General features: G+C 33.5%; 1 protein-coding gene across 1 annotated transcript in view; it reads left to right on the top strand.

Moving 5' to 3' along the window:
• Positions 1-11567, top strand: part of LOC138760559 (cysteine dioxygenase type 1-like) — a 36438-nt gene extending 24871 nt beyond the window's left edge. The window contains exons 4-5 of the mRNA XM_069931283.1: positions 8520-8689; positions 10949-11567. Of these exons, the coding sequence (XP_069787384.1) occupies positions 8520-8689; positions 10949-10978 (200 nt within the window). The 3' untranslated portion in view covers positions 10979-11567. The remainder of the gene's footprint in view (positions 1-8519; positions 8690-10948) is intronic.
• Positions 11568-16493: the final 4926 nt, after the last annotated feature.

The raw sequence follows: 16493 nt of genomic DNA, 5'->3' as shown, positions 1-16493 counted from the left end.
TTTTATTTATTTGTTAATGCTTCTTATGGAAAGAGTTTAACCAAAACTATTATTAAACATTGATTTTAATAAGAAAAAGTTTAACATTACATATGTTGAGAGAAAACATGCAGATGTTGTTGAAAATTTTCAATAAATATTTAGTTCGGCCCTCGACTTAGTCCAAGTTTTTAATTTTGGCCCTCGGTGAATTTGAGTTTGACACCCCTGCTTTAGAGCATCTCTGGATGTTATCAACTCCAAATTAGAGCTTATTCAAAACTTTGTGCTAATATTCCTTGACCTTCCAATCCCACATCATTTTTGAATTTCTCATTTGTGCTTGACTATCTCTTCCCTCTATTGTATGATATTAATTTTAATAGTTTGGTCAAAATCTCCTGTTGATAACTGAATATTCAGAATTTTGTTTTGAAATGTATCATCAACATGAGTGGATTATGCAATATGAACATTAATAGGAGTTTTCTCTCCTACCCTCTCACCCTTAAGCATCTGTAGCCTGTCCTCATCCCATGCCCCTTAATCCATCCTTTCCTTACTTCCTCTTCCCCCACCCACCTTTTTGTTCAGGTGACTGCCTGTTTCTGCTTATACTTTGACAAAGGACTTGTGCCCAAAATGTTGTTTTTTTTTAAAAAGTTTATTTAAAAACTTTTAAAACAACATAAAATCAATTACAACAGAAAAAAAAGATTTTTATATAATATAATAAATCCTCCCTCCCTCCCTCCCCCTCAGCCAGCCCCATAAGGGGAGCCAAAAAATACATAAACATATACAATATTTTAAGATATTTCCAAACCCATATATTCCAAGTAAGGCGACCACATTTTAACAAAAAAGAATAATTATCATGTAAATTATTTTTTCCATATAAATACAAGATCTCACTTCATTATGCCAACGTACTATATTCTATATTAATCTCTACATTGTCTTTCCAAGTAATTGCTACACATTTTCGTGCCACAGATAACACCAAACGAACAAATGCAATTTGAAACTTATTCAACACCAATCCAGTCAAAGAAACAGTGTAACCCAACAAAAAAAATCCCTGGATCTAATGGTAATTTAATTTTAAATAATTTCTCCAAAACCAACCTAACCTTTTCCCAAAATGGTTGTACCTTATTTCAAGCATGCAAAAAGGTTCCAGTACTTAACCCACATCTAAAACAAGAATCCAAATGACTAAATCCATATTTTTTCAATTTCTCAGGAGTCAAATATAACTGATGCAAAAAATTATAATTAACCAAACCATATATTACGTTAGTCAATTTAGTTACGCCTTCATGACACATAACCTCCCAATCCTTTTGGGATATAATCACTTCCCCATTTATTTCTAGATTTCTCCAAATTCGGTTTTTCCATACTTTCCTGTAAAAATGGATACATATCTGAAATAAAACCTTTCTCTGGTATGAAGGAAATCAAAGATTCAAATTTCGTTAACTTGGGTAAACTCATCTCTTTACCATAATTATCTCTTATCAAAGCTCTGAGTTGGTAATACACAAATAAAGAATTTACTGATATATCAAATTTCTCCCTCATTTGATTAAAAGAAATAAACTGTCCTTCTTCAAAACAGTCCTGAATCACTTTTATACCCTGAGAATACCATATCTTTAAATGCTTATTAAACATTGAAAAGGAATAAGCTGATTTTGATATAATGGAGTTTAAATTGATAATTTATCCTTCGTTTCAAGAACCTCATTTCTTTTAACTAATATCTTTAACAAATGTTTTAATAATGGCATATCATAACCCTGCAATAAATTCAAATTCCACTTATGTATAAACTGGTGAACATCAAATTCAGAAATACAGACTAACTCCACCTTAGCCCAACTAGGGGGCTGATCAATATCCAATAACAAACTTCAACTGTGCAGCTTTGTAGTAATTTTGAAAGTGAGGTAACTGAAGACCACCTAATGCATATTTCCATGTCAATTTCTGTAAAGCTACTCAAGCTAATTTTCCCCTCCATAAAAATTTCCTCACTGCCTTATTCAAATCCTGAAAAAAGCCCGTTGAAAGTGAACATGGTATTGACTGAAATAAATATTGAATATGAGGAAAAATACCAATTAATGTTAATGGAAGATCTTTCCATTTAATCAAATCCATTTTGATCCTTTTCAATAAAGGTACGTAAATTAACTTGTATAAAGATTGATAATTTTCATTCACAATTACCTCTAATATTTAATTTTATCAGACCATCTTAATTTTATAATATTTTTACATTCTTTATAATCTCCTTCCAAAATTGGTAATATCTCACTCTTATCCCAATTTACTTTATACCCAAATAACTCCCCAAATTGAACCAAACATTCTTGTAAATATTTCAAAGACTGTTCTGGATATGTCAAATAAACCAATACATCATCAGCAAATAAATTAATCTTATATTCATCGTCTGCAATTCTTATCCCTTTAATCTTATCATTTTGTTGAATTGTCTAAGCTAATGGTTCAATGACCAATGCAAACAAGGCTGGTAAGAATGGACAACCTTGTCGGGTTGATCACGATAACTTAAATGGCAAGGAAGTTTGACCATTTGTCACCACCCTAGCAACTGGATTTTTATATAATGCCTTAACCCAACCAAAAAAAAAAGGGCCAAAATTAAACTTCTCTAACACCTTAAATAGAAAATTCTATTCAACCCTATCAAAATCTTTTTCTGCATCAAGCGCAACCACCATTGGTTGGTTAGGATGCTGTCTCGATAGATTGATCAACGTTATCAATCTAAGAATATTACCAGATGCACTTCTATTCTTAATAAAACCTGTTTGATCTATATGTGGCAACTGAGGTCAATATTTAGCAAGTCTATTCGCCAATACTTTAGCCACAATTTTATAATCCATATTTAATAAAGAGATTGGTCAATACGAAGCTATATTCAACGGATCTCTATCTTTCTTTGGAATAACTGTAATTATCGCACTAGAACAAGATTCCAGTAATGACTGATCCTCCGTTATTTGTTGCAATACGGAATATGGAAGATATTCTTAAATACAGAAGATAAATCTTCATAAAACACTATAAAATTCCACTGAAAATCCATCATCACCTGGCAACTTTCCATTCGGCATCTCTTGTATAGCTTCTTTAATCTCAAAATCTGTAAACGGAGTTTCTAATTCCTTTACCTCCTCTTCCCTTAAAACCAGTAAATTTAACTTAGATAAGAAGGATTCAATAGAACCAACATCCTGTTTTCCCTCAGAATGATACAATTTCTGACAAAATGAATAAAATTGGTCATTAGTTTCCTGAGGTTTATAAGTAACTATTGAATTCTTTTTAACAGCATTAATAGTTCTCAATACTTGTTCCATTTTTATTTGCCAAGCTAATACCTTATGAGCCCTTTCACCCAACTCATAATAATGTTGCTTAGATCTTTGAATTAATTGTTCAAACTGATATGTTTGTAAAGTATTATAATGTAATTTCAACCTAGTTAATGCTGCTTTCTTATCTTCTGTAACCTTTTTCTGAAATTCCTTTTCCAACTCAGTTATTTGCTTCCCCAACGCCAAACTTTCCGCCAGATATTTTTTTTAAACTTTCGTAGAGTAACTAATAATTTGACCATGCAGATATGCTTTTAAAGCATCCCACATTACAAAATTACTACTTACTGAATTAACATTCTCAGCCAAAAATAAAGTTGACTGTTCCTTAACAAAAATAATAAACTCTGGTTTCTTCAATAACATTGCATTAAACCTGATTATAACTCTTCAGGACATACACAAGAAATAAACAACATAGAATGATCAGATATGACCTTACTCTTATGTTCAGCCTGCACTACTATACCTTGCAAATGTGCCGAAATCAAAAACAGATCTATTCTAGTAAATTAATCATGCCGAGATGAATAAAAAGAAAAATCCTTTTTCTGTTGGATTTATTCTCCTCCAAATTTCAACTAATTTCAAATCTTTCATCAAAGCTCCCATTTGTGTTGCCATCTTTGATTTCCTTGTACTTTTCAGGGATCTATCCAATAAAGGATCCAAAACACAATTAAAATCTCCAATCAAAATATTTTCATTGGCCTGATTTAATGTTAAAAAAGCCTCAGATATAAATCGAACATCATCCATATTGGGTGCATAAATATTCAACAATGTCCATGGTTCTGCAAAAATTTTACAATTCACCATCAAAACCCTCCCAGCATTCTCCATAAATGATTCCAATTCAAATGGTAATTTCTTATGGGTCAAAATCACTACACCCCTTGCCTTAGAATTAAAAGAAGAAGAGTGTCCAACCCACTCTCTCTTCAATTTTAAATGTTCTTTTTCAGTCAAATGTGTTTCTTGCAAAAAAGCAATATCAACTTTCAGTTTTTTTATATAAGTCAATACGCGTTTACGGTTAATTGGATTATTCAATCCCTGTACATTAAAAGTTGCAAAATTCAAATTAGACATTTCTTTACCCTAACAATACAATCTTCATGCTATTACAAAATATTGCTCCCCTTGCTAAAAAAAAATACCTTTATAGATAAAGTAACCCTTCCCCTCTTAAGTATATAAAAAAAACCCCAACCAACAAAAAAAAGAAATCTCAATAACAAACCACAATAGTGTAGTAACTCCCCAAAAATCTGGGTGTGGTAAAACCTACTAGAGTCAAATGACTATCAAAAGCTTCAGTGTCATCCACCCGCCCCCCCCCCCCCCCAATTAGACCATATCAGAATACTTAATCAACCCAGTGATTCCAATCCCAATGGCTGTTCTGGATCTTCAATATCAAGAAGACTCTGCGTCAATTCAACCTTCTTTCTATTCTTTACATGTTTCCCATTCTTCCTGTTCCCATTTATCCTCCCTTTAGGTGACGATAATGGTGACCGTCCATTTCCTCATAAATCTGGCAACGAATTAGCAAAAGTTAATGCATCATGAAAATTTCCATAAAAACTTTCAATACAGTAGAATAACAAAAAGCATATTTATAACCCTTTCTCCACAATACTTCTTTAGCTGAATTAAATTCTCGACACCTTTTAATAATTTCTTGACTCAAATCAGCATAAAAAAAACACTATGTTGCCTTGAGCCATCATTGGAGTCTGATTTTGTCGAGCCTTCTGAACTGCAATCTGTAATATCATTTCTCTATTCTGATATCTCAAACAACGAATCAAAACTGCACGTAGTGGTTGGCCCTGAAAGGGCTTTTTCCTCAATGCTCTGTGTGCCCGGTCTAATTCCAGACCATCTGGAAAAAATTCACTACCCAACACATTAGGAATCCACTTCTTAAAAATTTTGACTGGATCTGAGCCTTCAATATCTTCTGGAAGACCTGCTATTTTTACATTTTCTTCGACCTTGATTTTCTAAAGAATCAATCTTCAACAATTCCTTCTTCTGAATCCCCCAATCCACAAAAGAGTCCTTCACTTTTTCCATTTTTTTCTCTGTTTTGTTCCACTTGATCTTTACATTCATAAAAGGCTTCTTCAATTTTTTTGAAATTATCCTGCACAGTATCCACTGCCTTTATGCATCTATTAACATCACTTTTAACCACATTCTTATCCTTCTTCACCGAAGTCGTATCTTCACAGATATTATTCATTTTAATTTCATTTCCATAAATCCCTGATTTATCTGTACTGACGTATTTTCCATCTGGTGTGCAATCCCTTCCAAAATCGTAAATACAGAATCCAGTCTAGGTTCCATTACTCCCTCTTGAGGCCTACCTTCTTAATCCCAGCCTCCATAGACTCCTTCTGCCTTAATTCCAACACAGCAGGGCTTTCCTCTTCTTCTGCCGCACTTGCCACTCGTCCAATGCGGCTGCGGGTCTGCACCCCCGTCAACAGCACGCCGACCTCGTCAGCCCACTGCCGTCTGGGTACCCCCACAGCCCACACTTTGTCCAGAAGTTCCCGAACATGTGACGCACAGTGCATGCCTGGGAGCATCGCCGACCGCGCAGACATGTCTTCTGATACTGCACTGCATGCCCCTAGACCACCAGGCAATACAGCAGGCTCGGGCGACTGTCCCCACTCGGCCAACCCGCCCACGCGCCAAACTTCCCAATCAGAGCCGGCCGAACCCAAAACGGAACCGGCGCCATCTTGCGATTGCGAGATTAGTGCCGGGGTTATACTCAGCCGGCCTGGAATATGTTGAGGCTTGGGAGCTTCTACAGACAACACCGTGGGTTCAGCTTGATAGGTAGGCCTCAGTTCTTCAACACTTTTATAAGGTAATTTCTTTTGCAACTGTGTCTTGGATTTCTTCACATTTGTAGTCATTTTGAATCTCCACTGTTCAGAAGTCTATAAAAATTATTTTTAACCACTTTCACAACTTTTAAATTTGGTATTAATGAGTCCAACTGAGGAAAGGTGGAACTACACATGTTCTTTCTACGCCATCTTGCCACCCCCCCCCCCCCCAAAAAAATGTTGGTTACCCTTTACTTCCTATAGATACTCCACGACCTGCTGAGTTTCTCTAGCACTTTTGTGTATTGCAATTGGAGTTCTCTATTTTTTTCAAATGGATCAGACAGGTTTCAATCTCTTTTGGACAAGTATTTGCAAGGTTCTTTACAGTCCTGATGTTATAGAAGGGGTTGAGAATGTTTGCAATAACCTTTGGACTGGGAGAGGAAAAATATAGTCTATGTTTTCATTGATCTCAACATTGCTCTCTGGAACTTCTCTTCAGTTTATTCCTCTTTTTAAGTTTTGCCTTACTCTCTGGGGTTTGTTATTTTATCAATTATTTTCATATAGAAAAGCTTTGGATTGCTATTTGCAGTGGTTCAACAATAATTTTTGAGGTGAATGTTGGATGCTGCCATTATTGTGTATTTGATGCTTCACAAAAAAACATCTAATGAAGAAAAATGTCATTTCACGCAGAGGAGAGACTGCCTCGACCCTTACTGCAATCCCCGGTGTCTGCAGACGCAGGTGTTCCAATTAACTGAGAATTGCATTCTAGGACAGAAATTATGCAAGTTTTTGCATGAGTGCAGGAACTTGAAAGAAAGAAAAGATTAAAATTAAGGTATAAACTTTGCCTTGGGAAAGTTGCAGCAGGAGAGAGCAAGAGATAGAGAGTGGAAAGTGCTAGCAATAAATAGCAATAGTGGACAATTTATAAACAGCGGGGAAAAGTTGGTAGCATTATCGCGCACAATTTATAAAGACCATCGGGCAAAAGCAATGGTGGATCTTCCCTCCCAGAATTCTGTGCGGCAAAGAAAGGGCTGGATGCACGGCTGCATGCACAGAGCACTCATGGAGGGAGTTTCTCTGCTGCATAGAATTCTGGGAGGGCAGGTCCACCATCACTTTTTCTCACGGACTTTATAAATTGTCCTCTATTACTATTTATTGCTAGGACTTTCTTACTGTCCCTTATAAAAGTTTATACAAGCCAGCACAACAACAGGGGCTGAAAGGCTCAGGCTGTGCTGTACATAAAGCCTAAATATGTTATAATTAAGCATGATTAATTTTGTTTAAATATAAGATCATAATACATTGATCAGGATTTAGGGCAGGTCCACCATCACTTGATGTGAAATGACATCACTGGTAGAAGGTAGAACAGTCCTAACCTCAGGGAAAACTTACGGTGTGTATGAAACCGTGCATTGACCCAGTTAAGAATGGCTAAGGATGAATATGAAAAATGCCATTCCTAACTGGGTCACTGAACGGCCAAGTTACTGGGACGCAAGTGTAAAAAGGGCTTATGTGATCTCACTCTCCTAGTTTATAATCTGACGATAGTATTTATGAAATGTGTCACTTTTTTTTTATTGAACCCACAATGTCATGGCATTTATTAGTTTGCTGATTAATAGAATGTTAGTGCCTCTCTGTTGTGCTGTGGTCCTTTGTCCAAATAGATAAACTTGCAAGTTTTGAATCCTGTTACAACCTCTGATCAGACAGCTTTGGGTTAGCTCATCATTAAGTAAAGTTTCCGATGATTTTTTTTTTTGAAAAAGAATCAAACTGTTTGAGGAGCTCAGCAGTTGAGCAGCATCTGGAGAAGGTGAGGAGAAGTGATGGATATTTGGATCCTGCATCAGAACCTTGGAATCTCTTACAACAGTTAGTTGCTGCATGGAACTTCCATTCCAGCTATGAAATGAGACAATTGGACTTTTTTTGTGGAAAGTTATTGGGTCCAAAACTGAGCACATTTGGTGACCTTTTGTTACTGCTTCAAATAGACATGGGAAGGCCTATTTGTTTTTAAAGTATTGTTTATAAATAAAGGTACAATCCTTTTAACATTTTGGTCCATTAGAGAATCTTGGAAAAATAATATCAATTTTATTATAGAGTGGAAATTAAAATATCTTCTAATCACTGAAAATGAATATTAACTGTGCAGTTGTTTTGAGATCTGAAGTAAATCATGTGATTTCCTTCAGTAATGCATCTGATATTTTTTTAAAAATAGATTCAATTGGGGTGCACAGAGTTGAAAATACGAGTCACACGGAGGTGGCTGTCAGCCTTCACTTGTACATCCCACCCTTTGATTCTTGTCATTGTTTTGATGAAAGAAGTGGACATAAAAAGAAAGTGAGACTTACTTTCACAAGCAAATATGGAGAGAAGATGCCGCTTGTGAGTAAAAAATAATGTTTTCTAAATTTGTCAAAAATAGTGTCCGGTATGAAATAGAATTTTGAGCAGAATTTCCTTTGCATTTGCCCTGTGATTACAAGTCATCCTGACATGAAGTAGGATTTGATTTTAAAAATTTGGATATAATTTTACTTTGGAATTTTCTCACATTTGTTTGAGTGTATTGACATGCTTAGCATGTTTATAATTACTCTGAAGCTAAGGAATTGTATATTGAGGGTCCAGCAGTTTACAGATTAGAGTGTGTAAAATTAAGACCAGAGTTTCAGAATTGGCAAAAAAACTATTCCCTTGCTGAGACCTTTATCTTTTGAAAAATGGTCTCTTTTTTGGCCCCCTTTGAAATGATTGTTTCTAATGGAGTTGGTTTGTAATTTTTTTTGCTGAGTTTTGTTTGGAAATGTGCTCCATTAGTTGTGGTAGAAAATAACATTGGTGCACAGGGGTTGGGGGGGAAGGATCAAAACTTGTGCAGAGTTCAGCCAACATCTTTTGTTAATCATTTGTGAATATGAATAATGTCTTTAAAAAAACTTACCTTCTCCAAACGATACCTTTGGCATCTGTTGGCAATCTGCACACTACGAAGATGTGGTCATAATCTTTATCCAGTTGTATTATTCTCCATAAATTATTATTTCCATACAAGACCAGGGCAATTTAATTGAAAATGACCGAGGTCATTTAACTCTCATTAGAAAGTACTTTGTTTTATAATCTGAACTCATTTTATTTGGGAGAACAGATTTTAAATTTTTACTTCCAGCAATTTGTGGAGACTTGGGTCAGATGAGGAAGGATGTATATTTGGTTTTGTAGACTGAGAATAATTGCCTGTTCTCAATTTCATAAACTAATCTGTATCAGAAGTTCTAGTTATGATAAAGGTGAGGATCAAGAGAAAATGATAGCTATAAAAATGCTTTTCAATTTTGAAATCTTTATCTTTTAACCTAATGGGTTTTCCCAGTTATCTACTAATCTGTCAAGTGAATGCTGTGTTGTTGCTTAAAACAGACATTGAGATATCTGCGACATCATAATTTAATCACTAGGTATTTAGCTTCAGCCTTTTTTGGAAGGACAAGTTGTAGATAAAGCAGAATATCTGAGACAAGCAGTAAATTGTTCACTAATTGTCCCTGGAAAATTGACTTGTCCCTGCAATCAAGAGACTTTAATTATTTGCTACTAAATCTGTAATAGTACAATGTACTCACTGTTTCTTCTGCAGTTGGAAATGAGTAATCAGAAAACATGCCAGGTGGGGAAGGGGTGCGAAGTATCTTCTCCACACCAAAAGTCAATAATACCTGTACTGTACTTCCTATTTATGAACCAAAGCTTTTTTTCTTCACATACCATTTCGTATCTATCTGGTTAATCAACGATTATGTCCTAATTGTACTTCAATGAGGACCCTGTCTGGCACTTTTTTTCAGCATTTAACTTTAAATTACACTCCATGTAATCATTTTCAAGATTTAACTTTTCCACAAATGGTGTCCCTACTAAAATTTGCTTCTGAGCATAGATTCCTGGTGAATTATGTTTTTAAGGGGAACTATATTTGCCACATATAAACATTAAAAATGTTCTATTTATTGCTGTTTTGTATCCTGCAGTGTGTAAAGTGGTTTATGATTTGGTCAAACCTCCTAAGATTTGGATTAATCATGATCCTAAACTATGTGACCTTGAATTCTCCAACTTTATTCTCCAATGGATCATTGGCTATGGAAACTGCTTCCACCATAGTTTTTTTTTAGGAAAATGACAAGCAATCAGTTTGTATTGCACATTGTGCTGAATTTGGGCTATAATCTTTTTTTTAAATGTAAATATGTTTCATTTGAAAGTTTTTAAAAAAAATGCTATTAAACACTAACTAAAAGATCACTAATCTTTTTCCAAGGGGACAAAAAACACATTCCGATTAAATATGGTTGCTGTTCTGCCTGGTGTTCATGTGAAGGGCAGATGCAAAGTGGATCTGGACGCTGTTATCGAGGCGTCACCGCACTCTTGACTCCAGTGACAGAGCAGTCAGATGGCATATGATATTAGGGACATCTTGGATGTCTGCATTAGGCTTTGCATGTGCAGAAGTTCAAAGTTAAGATGTAAATGAGTGATTGGAACCACACTTGGTCAATTTTGTTCATACCAAAGTTTTTTTTTAAATAAAAACTGCATTTATTAGTGCCTTCACTGACTGATTTTGTTTTTGACTGTTAGGCAAATAGTGTTTCTCAAGAAAACAACTAACTCATTCAACAGCAACACCACCTTTGCTGGAATTTCTGAGATGCCAATGTAACATTAGCATGAAGCTATGGATTGTCCTTGAGCTTTGAGGAGGAGGATGAAAAATGCTATTTTTACATGTTTGTTGCAAAATTAAATACTTAATTCATCCTAAAGATTTTTAAATGGTCTGATTCAGCAAATAAAAGTGATCTTAACTAAACGAGTCTCGTGGTTTTACTTAGTTGGACTTCATTTTCCTTTTGGCATGATTTAAATGTTTTAATACCTCTTTTCACCTGTGCCATTTATGTGAAGATTGCCTCTCAATGCTAACTAAATATCAATATTTACTATACAGTACTATTGTAACCTTCAATTCTAATATAAGTATCAAAATCATCCTTGGCATTTGGAGACTTAGTATAGATGCTGGCACATCGTAACGTGATATTAAAAAATGTAACATCATTTTTCTTGCAACGAGATGTAAATGTACTGATTTTATTACAGGCCTCTTGATGTTTCATTTAATGATGTCTGAAATGATTACATGTATATATGCAAAAAATGTTTTTAGATGTTAATACAATAAACTGAATTTGTGAAATGCTTGTGTGGAAAATTAACATTGACAGGTCAAGACACTTCATCGAGAGGGATTAAGAGACACCTTCCACTCTAATTCTATGGGTTCTGATGCGGCTGCAGTCAATGTGGGAGCTACAGAATTTGTTCCAAGCCATGCATGAGGTGTTTGACTGGATGGATAGTTTTGGATGTGTAATTCGCCTACTATAACACTGAGATATTTTTATGAAGGGGTATCCATGGATGCTGCTTCATTTCAAATCATTTAGGACTAAGGACTCCTACCAGTTGGTTAGAATGTACTTTCAAGGAGGCTTTGAGAACTGAGCTAAGAATAAAACATCTGTTTTGGGATCCAGTGGCATAAATTTGCCGTTTGGTGCTGACTTCATTGTAACTGGGGACAATGCTGGGGATGTTGGTTCACTTATCATTCCAATGGATGTGAATGATTTATGATTTTGTAATATGTCGGGGGTATTCCTTCCTTTTTAAAATATTTTATTTATGTTTTTAAAATCAGAATTACAATTACTAAAATATTTAAAATACAATACATATATGGTGTATATATATCCCTTACCCATCTGTCCCTCCCTCCCCCAACTACCCATAAACCCTAATATAAGAAAAAAAAAGGAGAATGTCAAAAATATAATTATAACTTCAATTCAATAACTGTGGAGCTGAAAATTACCACCAGAACAAGTTATTGAGAACTCTCAAACTTTGAAACCAACATATTTTAAATATGGGCTCCATATTTTCAAAAAGAAATGATATTTATTACATAAATTATAAGTTATTTTTTTCAAGTGGAATACAAGATTGTAATTAAGCATCCCACCTCTGCATTCCTAAATTTACATCTGATTTCCAAGTAATGGCTATGCATTTTCTGGAAACAGCTAAAGCTAATCATGAAAATTCAATTTGACACATGGTTAATGTTAATTTATAACTAATCATTTTAATATTACCCAATAAAAATAAAATTAGGTAATGCAGGTGTTGTACCTTTAATATTTTTTCCAAAGATATTTTCATCTCTATCCAGAAAGGCTTTACCTTGCAACATTGCCAAGTAGAATGAAAAAATGAGCATATTTCTTGGCCACATCTAAAACCTAAATGTAATAATGCTGAATTAAATCTTTTTTTAAATTTTTTAGGGGTTAAATATAATTGATGTAAAAAAAATAATATCGAACCAATCTATATCTTACATTAATAATTTTCATCATACTAGATGACAATTTACTAAAACAAAGCTTCATGCAGAATCTAACTACAGAATGTAACTTAAAAGGTACTTTCTTATTAATCAAAATATCAATTCATTTTGCCTTAGAATTAAAAGAAGCTATAATTTTACCTACCCACTCTTTTAAATTTTTTTTAATTAAACTTTATTTATTTGAAGAATCATTAATAGTAATACAGAATACATTCCATAAAGAGAATTTTATATGTATATATTTAAATAAATAAAACAAAAAAAAGGAAAAAATAAGAAAAAAAACCCAAAAAATTTAAATCAAATTCCCCACCCCATCAGCCAGCTTTCTTAAGGAGAGCTAAAAATATATATAAACAGAAACTAAAAATATATAATAAATCAAAATATATCTAAATGCATATATTCCAAATATGGTAACCACTTATTAACAAAAAAAGAATTGTCATGTAGATGATATGTAATTTTTTCCATAACAATACAAGCTTTCAATTCATTATGCCATCACATTATATTAATCACTATATCTTTCCATGTACTTGCTACACATTTTTGAGCTACAGACAATGCTAAATATATAAATGCAATTTGAAATTTATCCAACGCTAATCCCTTTAAAAAGAATCATATAACCCATTAAAAAAAATAGATGGATCTAATGGTAACTTAAAATAGTATAATTTTTCCAAAATTAACTTAATTTCATCCCAGAATGGTTGTACATCCACACAAGACCAAACAGCATCTAAAAGAAGAATCCAAATTACTAAAAACATTTTTTCAATTTCTCTGGGGTTAAATACAACTGATGTAGAAAATTATAATTAACCATTCCATACCGCACATTCGTCAATTTAGTAACACTATCATGACACATATCTGCCCAGTAATCTTCAATTTAGTAACACTATCATGACACATATCTGCCCAGTAATCTTCAGGAAAAACAAATGCTAAATCATTTTCCCATTTAAGCTTAGACTTCTCCCATTCCAACTTATCCATATTGTCTTGTAATGCTTGGTACATAACAGAAATATAACCTCTTTTTGGTATAGAAGAAATCAAAGACTCAAATTCCATCAATACAGGTAAAATCATCTTTCTACCAATCATATTTTTCACCAAAGCTCGAAGTTGGTAATAAACAAATAAAGAATTTTCAGCAATATCAAAACATTTGATTGATTAAAAGAAAGAAACTTGTCCTTCTACAAAACAATCCTGCAATGTTTTTATACCCTTAGAATCCCAACTCTTTAAATGACTATTAAATATTGAAAAATAAATAAGATGATTATTATATAATGGAGTTAAAATTGACAATTTACCTTTTGATCCTAAAATCTTATTTTTTTAATCCATAGTTTTAATAGATGTTTTAATATCAGCAATTATATTCCCTCAACAAATTTACATTCCATCAAAATATAAATTGATACACCTCGACTTCAGAAATACAAGCCATCTCAACTTTAGCCTAACTCGGGGGTTGGTCCAAATCCATCAGTCTACTAATAAATTTCAACTGGGCTGCTTCATAATAATTTTGAAAATTAGGTAATTGAAGCCCACCTAATGCATACTTCCAAGTAAGTTTATATAATGCTACCCGTGCTAGTTTACCTTTACATAAAAATTATCTCATAACTTTATTTAAATCTTGAAAGAAACTCTTTGAAAGAGAACACGGTATTGAATGAAATAAATATTGAATACGAGGAAAAATATTCATCTTAAATCAGTTAACTCGACCAATTAAAGTTAACGGAAGATCTTTCCACAATTAAATCTGCTTTAATCTTTTTTAATAATGGAACATAATTTAACTGTATAAAGATTAATACTTAGTATTTACAATTATTCCTAAATATTTAATTTTATCAGACCATTTCAGTTTTATAATATTTTTATACTCTGAATAATCTCCTTCTCCGACTGGCAAATTTTCACTCTTGTCCCAGTTAACTTTATATCCAGATAATGTTCCATTTTGTATTAAGCATTCCCACAAATGTGGCAATGATTGTTCTGGGTTTGTTAAATATATCAACATCATCTGCAAATAAATTAATCTTATAGTCTTCATCCATAACTCTCATCCCTCTTATCTGTTCATTTTGCCTTATTATTTGAGCTAATGGTTCAATAGCCAATGTAAACAGAGCTGGTGACAATGGACAACCTTGTCGAGTTGAACCCATCAATTTAAATGATGATGAATCTTGACCATTTGTTACCACCCTAGCAGTCGGGTTCGTATATAAAGAGTAACCTAATCAATAAAAAAGGGCCAAATTTAAACTTCTCCAATATTTTAAATAAAAAATCCCATTCAACCCTATCAAAGGCTTTTTCCATGTTAAGCGCAACCACCATTGGATGGTTGGGCTGCTGTCAATATGCATTGACCAGACTAATCAATCAAAGAATATTATCTGAAGCATTTCTATTTTTAATAAAACCTGTTTAATCAACATGTATCAATTTAGGTAAATACTTAGCAAGTCAATTTGCTAACACTTTTGCTATAATTTTATAATCAACATTCAATAAAAGTCTATATGAAGACAACTCTTTAATTTTTGATGTTCTTTCTCAGTTAAATCTGCCTCTTGTATTAAAAAAAAGCAATTATCAACCCTCAATATAAGCCAAAAATCATTTCCTCTTAATTGCGTTATTAAGCCCATTCACATTAAAGCAAACAAAATGTAATACATTATTAACAGCCATATTTCACATCTCAAAAATAAAGAACTCTTGCCACCCATCCAAGTGGACTGAAATTTTCAAAAATAATTGCATCTCCAAAGAAAAAGGAAAAAAAAAAGAGAGAAAGAACCCTTTAGAGAAAAAAAAACAACTCAAAAAAGCACTGATAAAAAACAGTACTATTTCCCTTTGTTGTACAGGAAGTGGCTCTTGCCATTAAGTTGCACATGGCTGCAGAAGAAGAAGGTAAAAAGTCCACCTCCCTTGGTCAGAATACACATAAATGCATTTAAATCATTTGTTCAAGTATAAAGATCTTCAAGAACCTTGTTCACTTGATCATCATCAATTTCAATCAATTCTCATAATGATATCACTTCCTTGAGGTGCCTGTGGTTAATTTAGAACCATGCAGGAGAGCACTGCTGGTCATACTACTGAGCTTCATGCTTAGTTTGAAGTCTTAATTTTTGAACACTTACATGTGATTAGAAGATATTCTGCTTCACTGAAGGCCATGGTGAACTTTAAAATTCAAATTTGTCAGTACATGACATAATATACAATCCTGAGATTTTTTCATGTAGGCTAGGCAGAATTTATATTTGTTAATAATTGTAAACTGTTCTCAAGATAGAAGATGTATATTGTATACAAAAGAAACTGCAATACAGAAATAAATGAATATTCAGTAATAAATGATGTACAAATTAAGAGTCCTTGAATGAGTCTGAGATGCTGAAATGCTTTCTTCACGATAATGTGGAGGATTGGTATCAATACTTCGTCCAGATTCTGGGGTGAGATCTCAATCAGCAGTTTATTTCCTTGAGAAATGAATCAGAATTTATTGTCATGAACAAGTCATGAAAGTTGGTGTTTTGCTGCAGTATCATAGAGCAAACATTCATATTATAACCATCTTATGACATTACCATATAAAAAAAAGTGCACAAAAAGTAAAGCAGTGTCTTTGGTTCATTGATTATTCAG

This window comes from Narcine bancroftii, chromosome 1 (genome assembly GCF_036971445.1).
Source record: "Narcine bancroftii isolate sNarBan1 chromosome 1, sNarBan1.hap1, whole genome shotgun sequence".
Taxonomy (NCBI): domain Eukaryota; kingdom Metazoa; phylum Chordata; class Chondrichthyes; order Torpediniformes; family Narcinidae; genus Narcine; species Narcine bancroftii.
The sequence above is the reverse complement of the archived record's forward strand: the minus strand, read 5'-3'. Positions and strand labels throughout refer to the sequence as shown.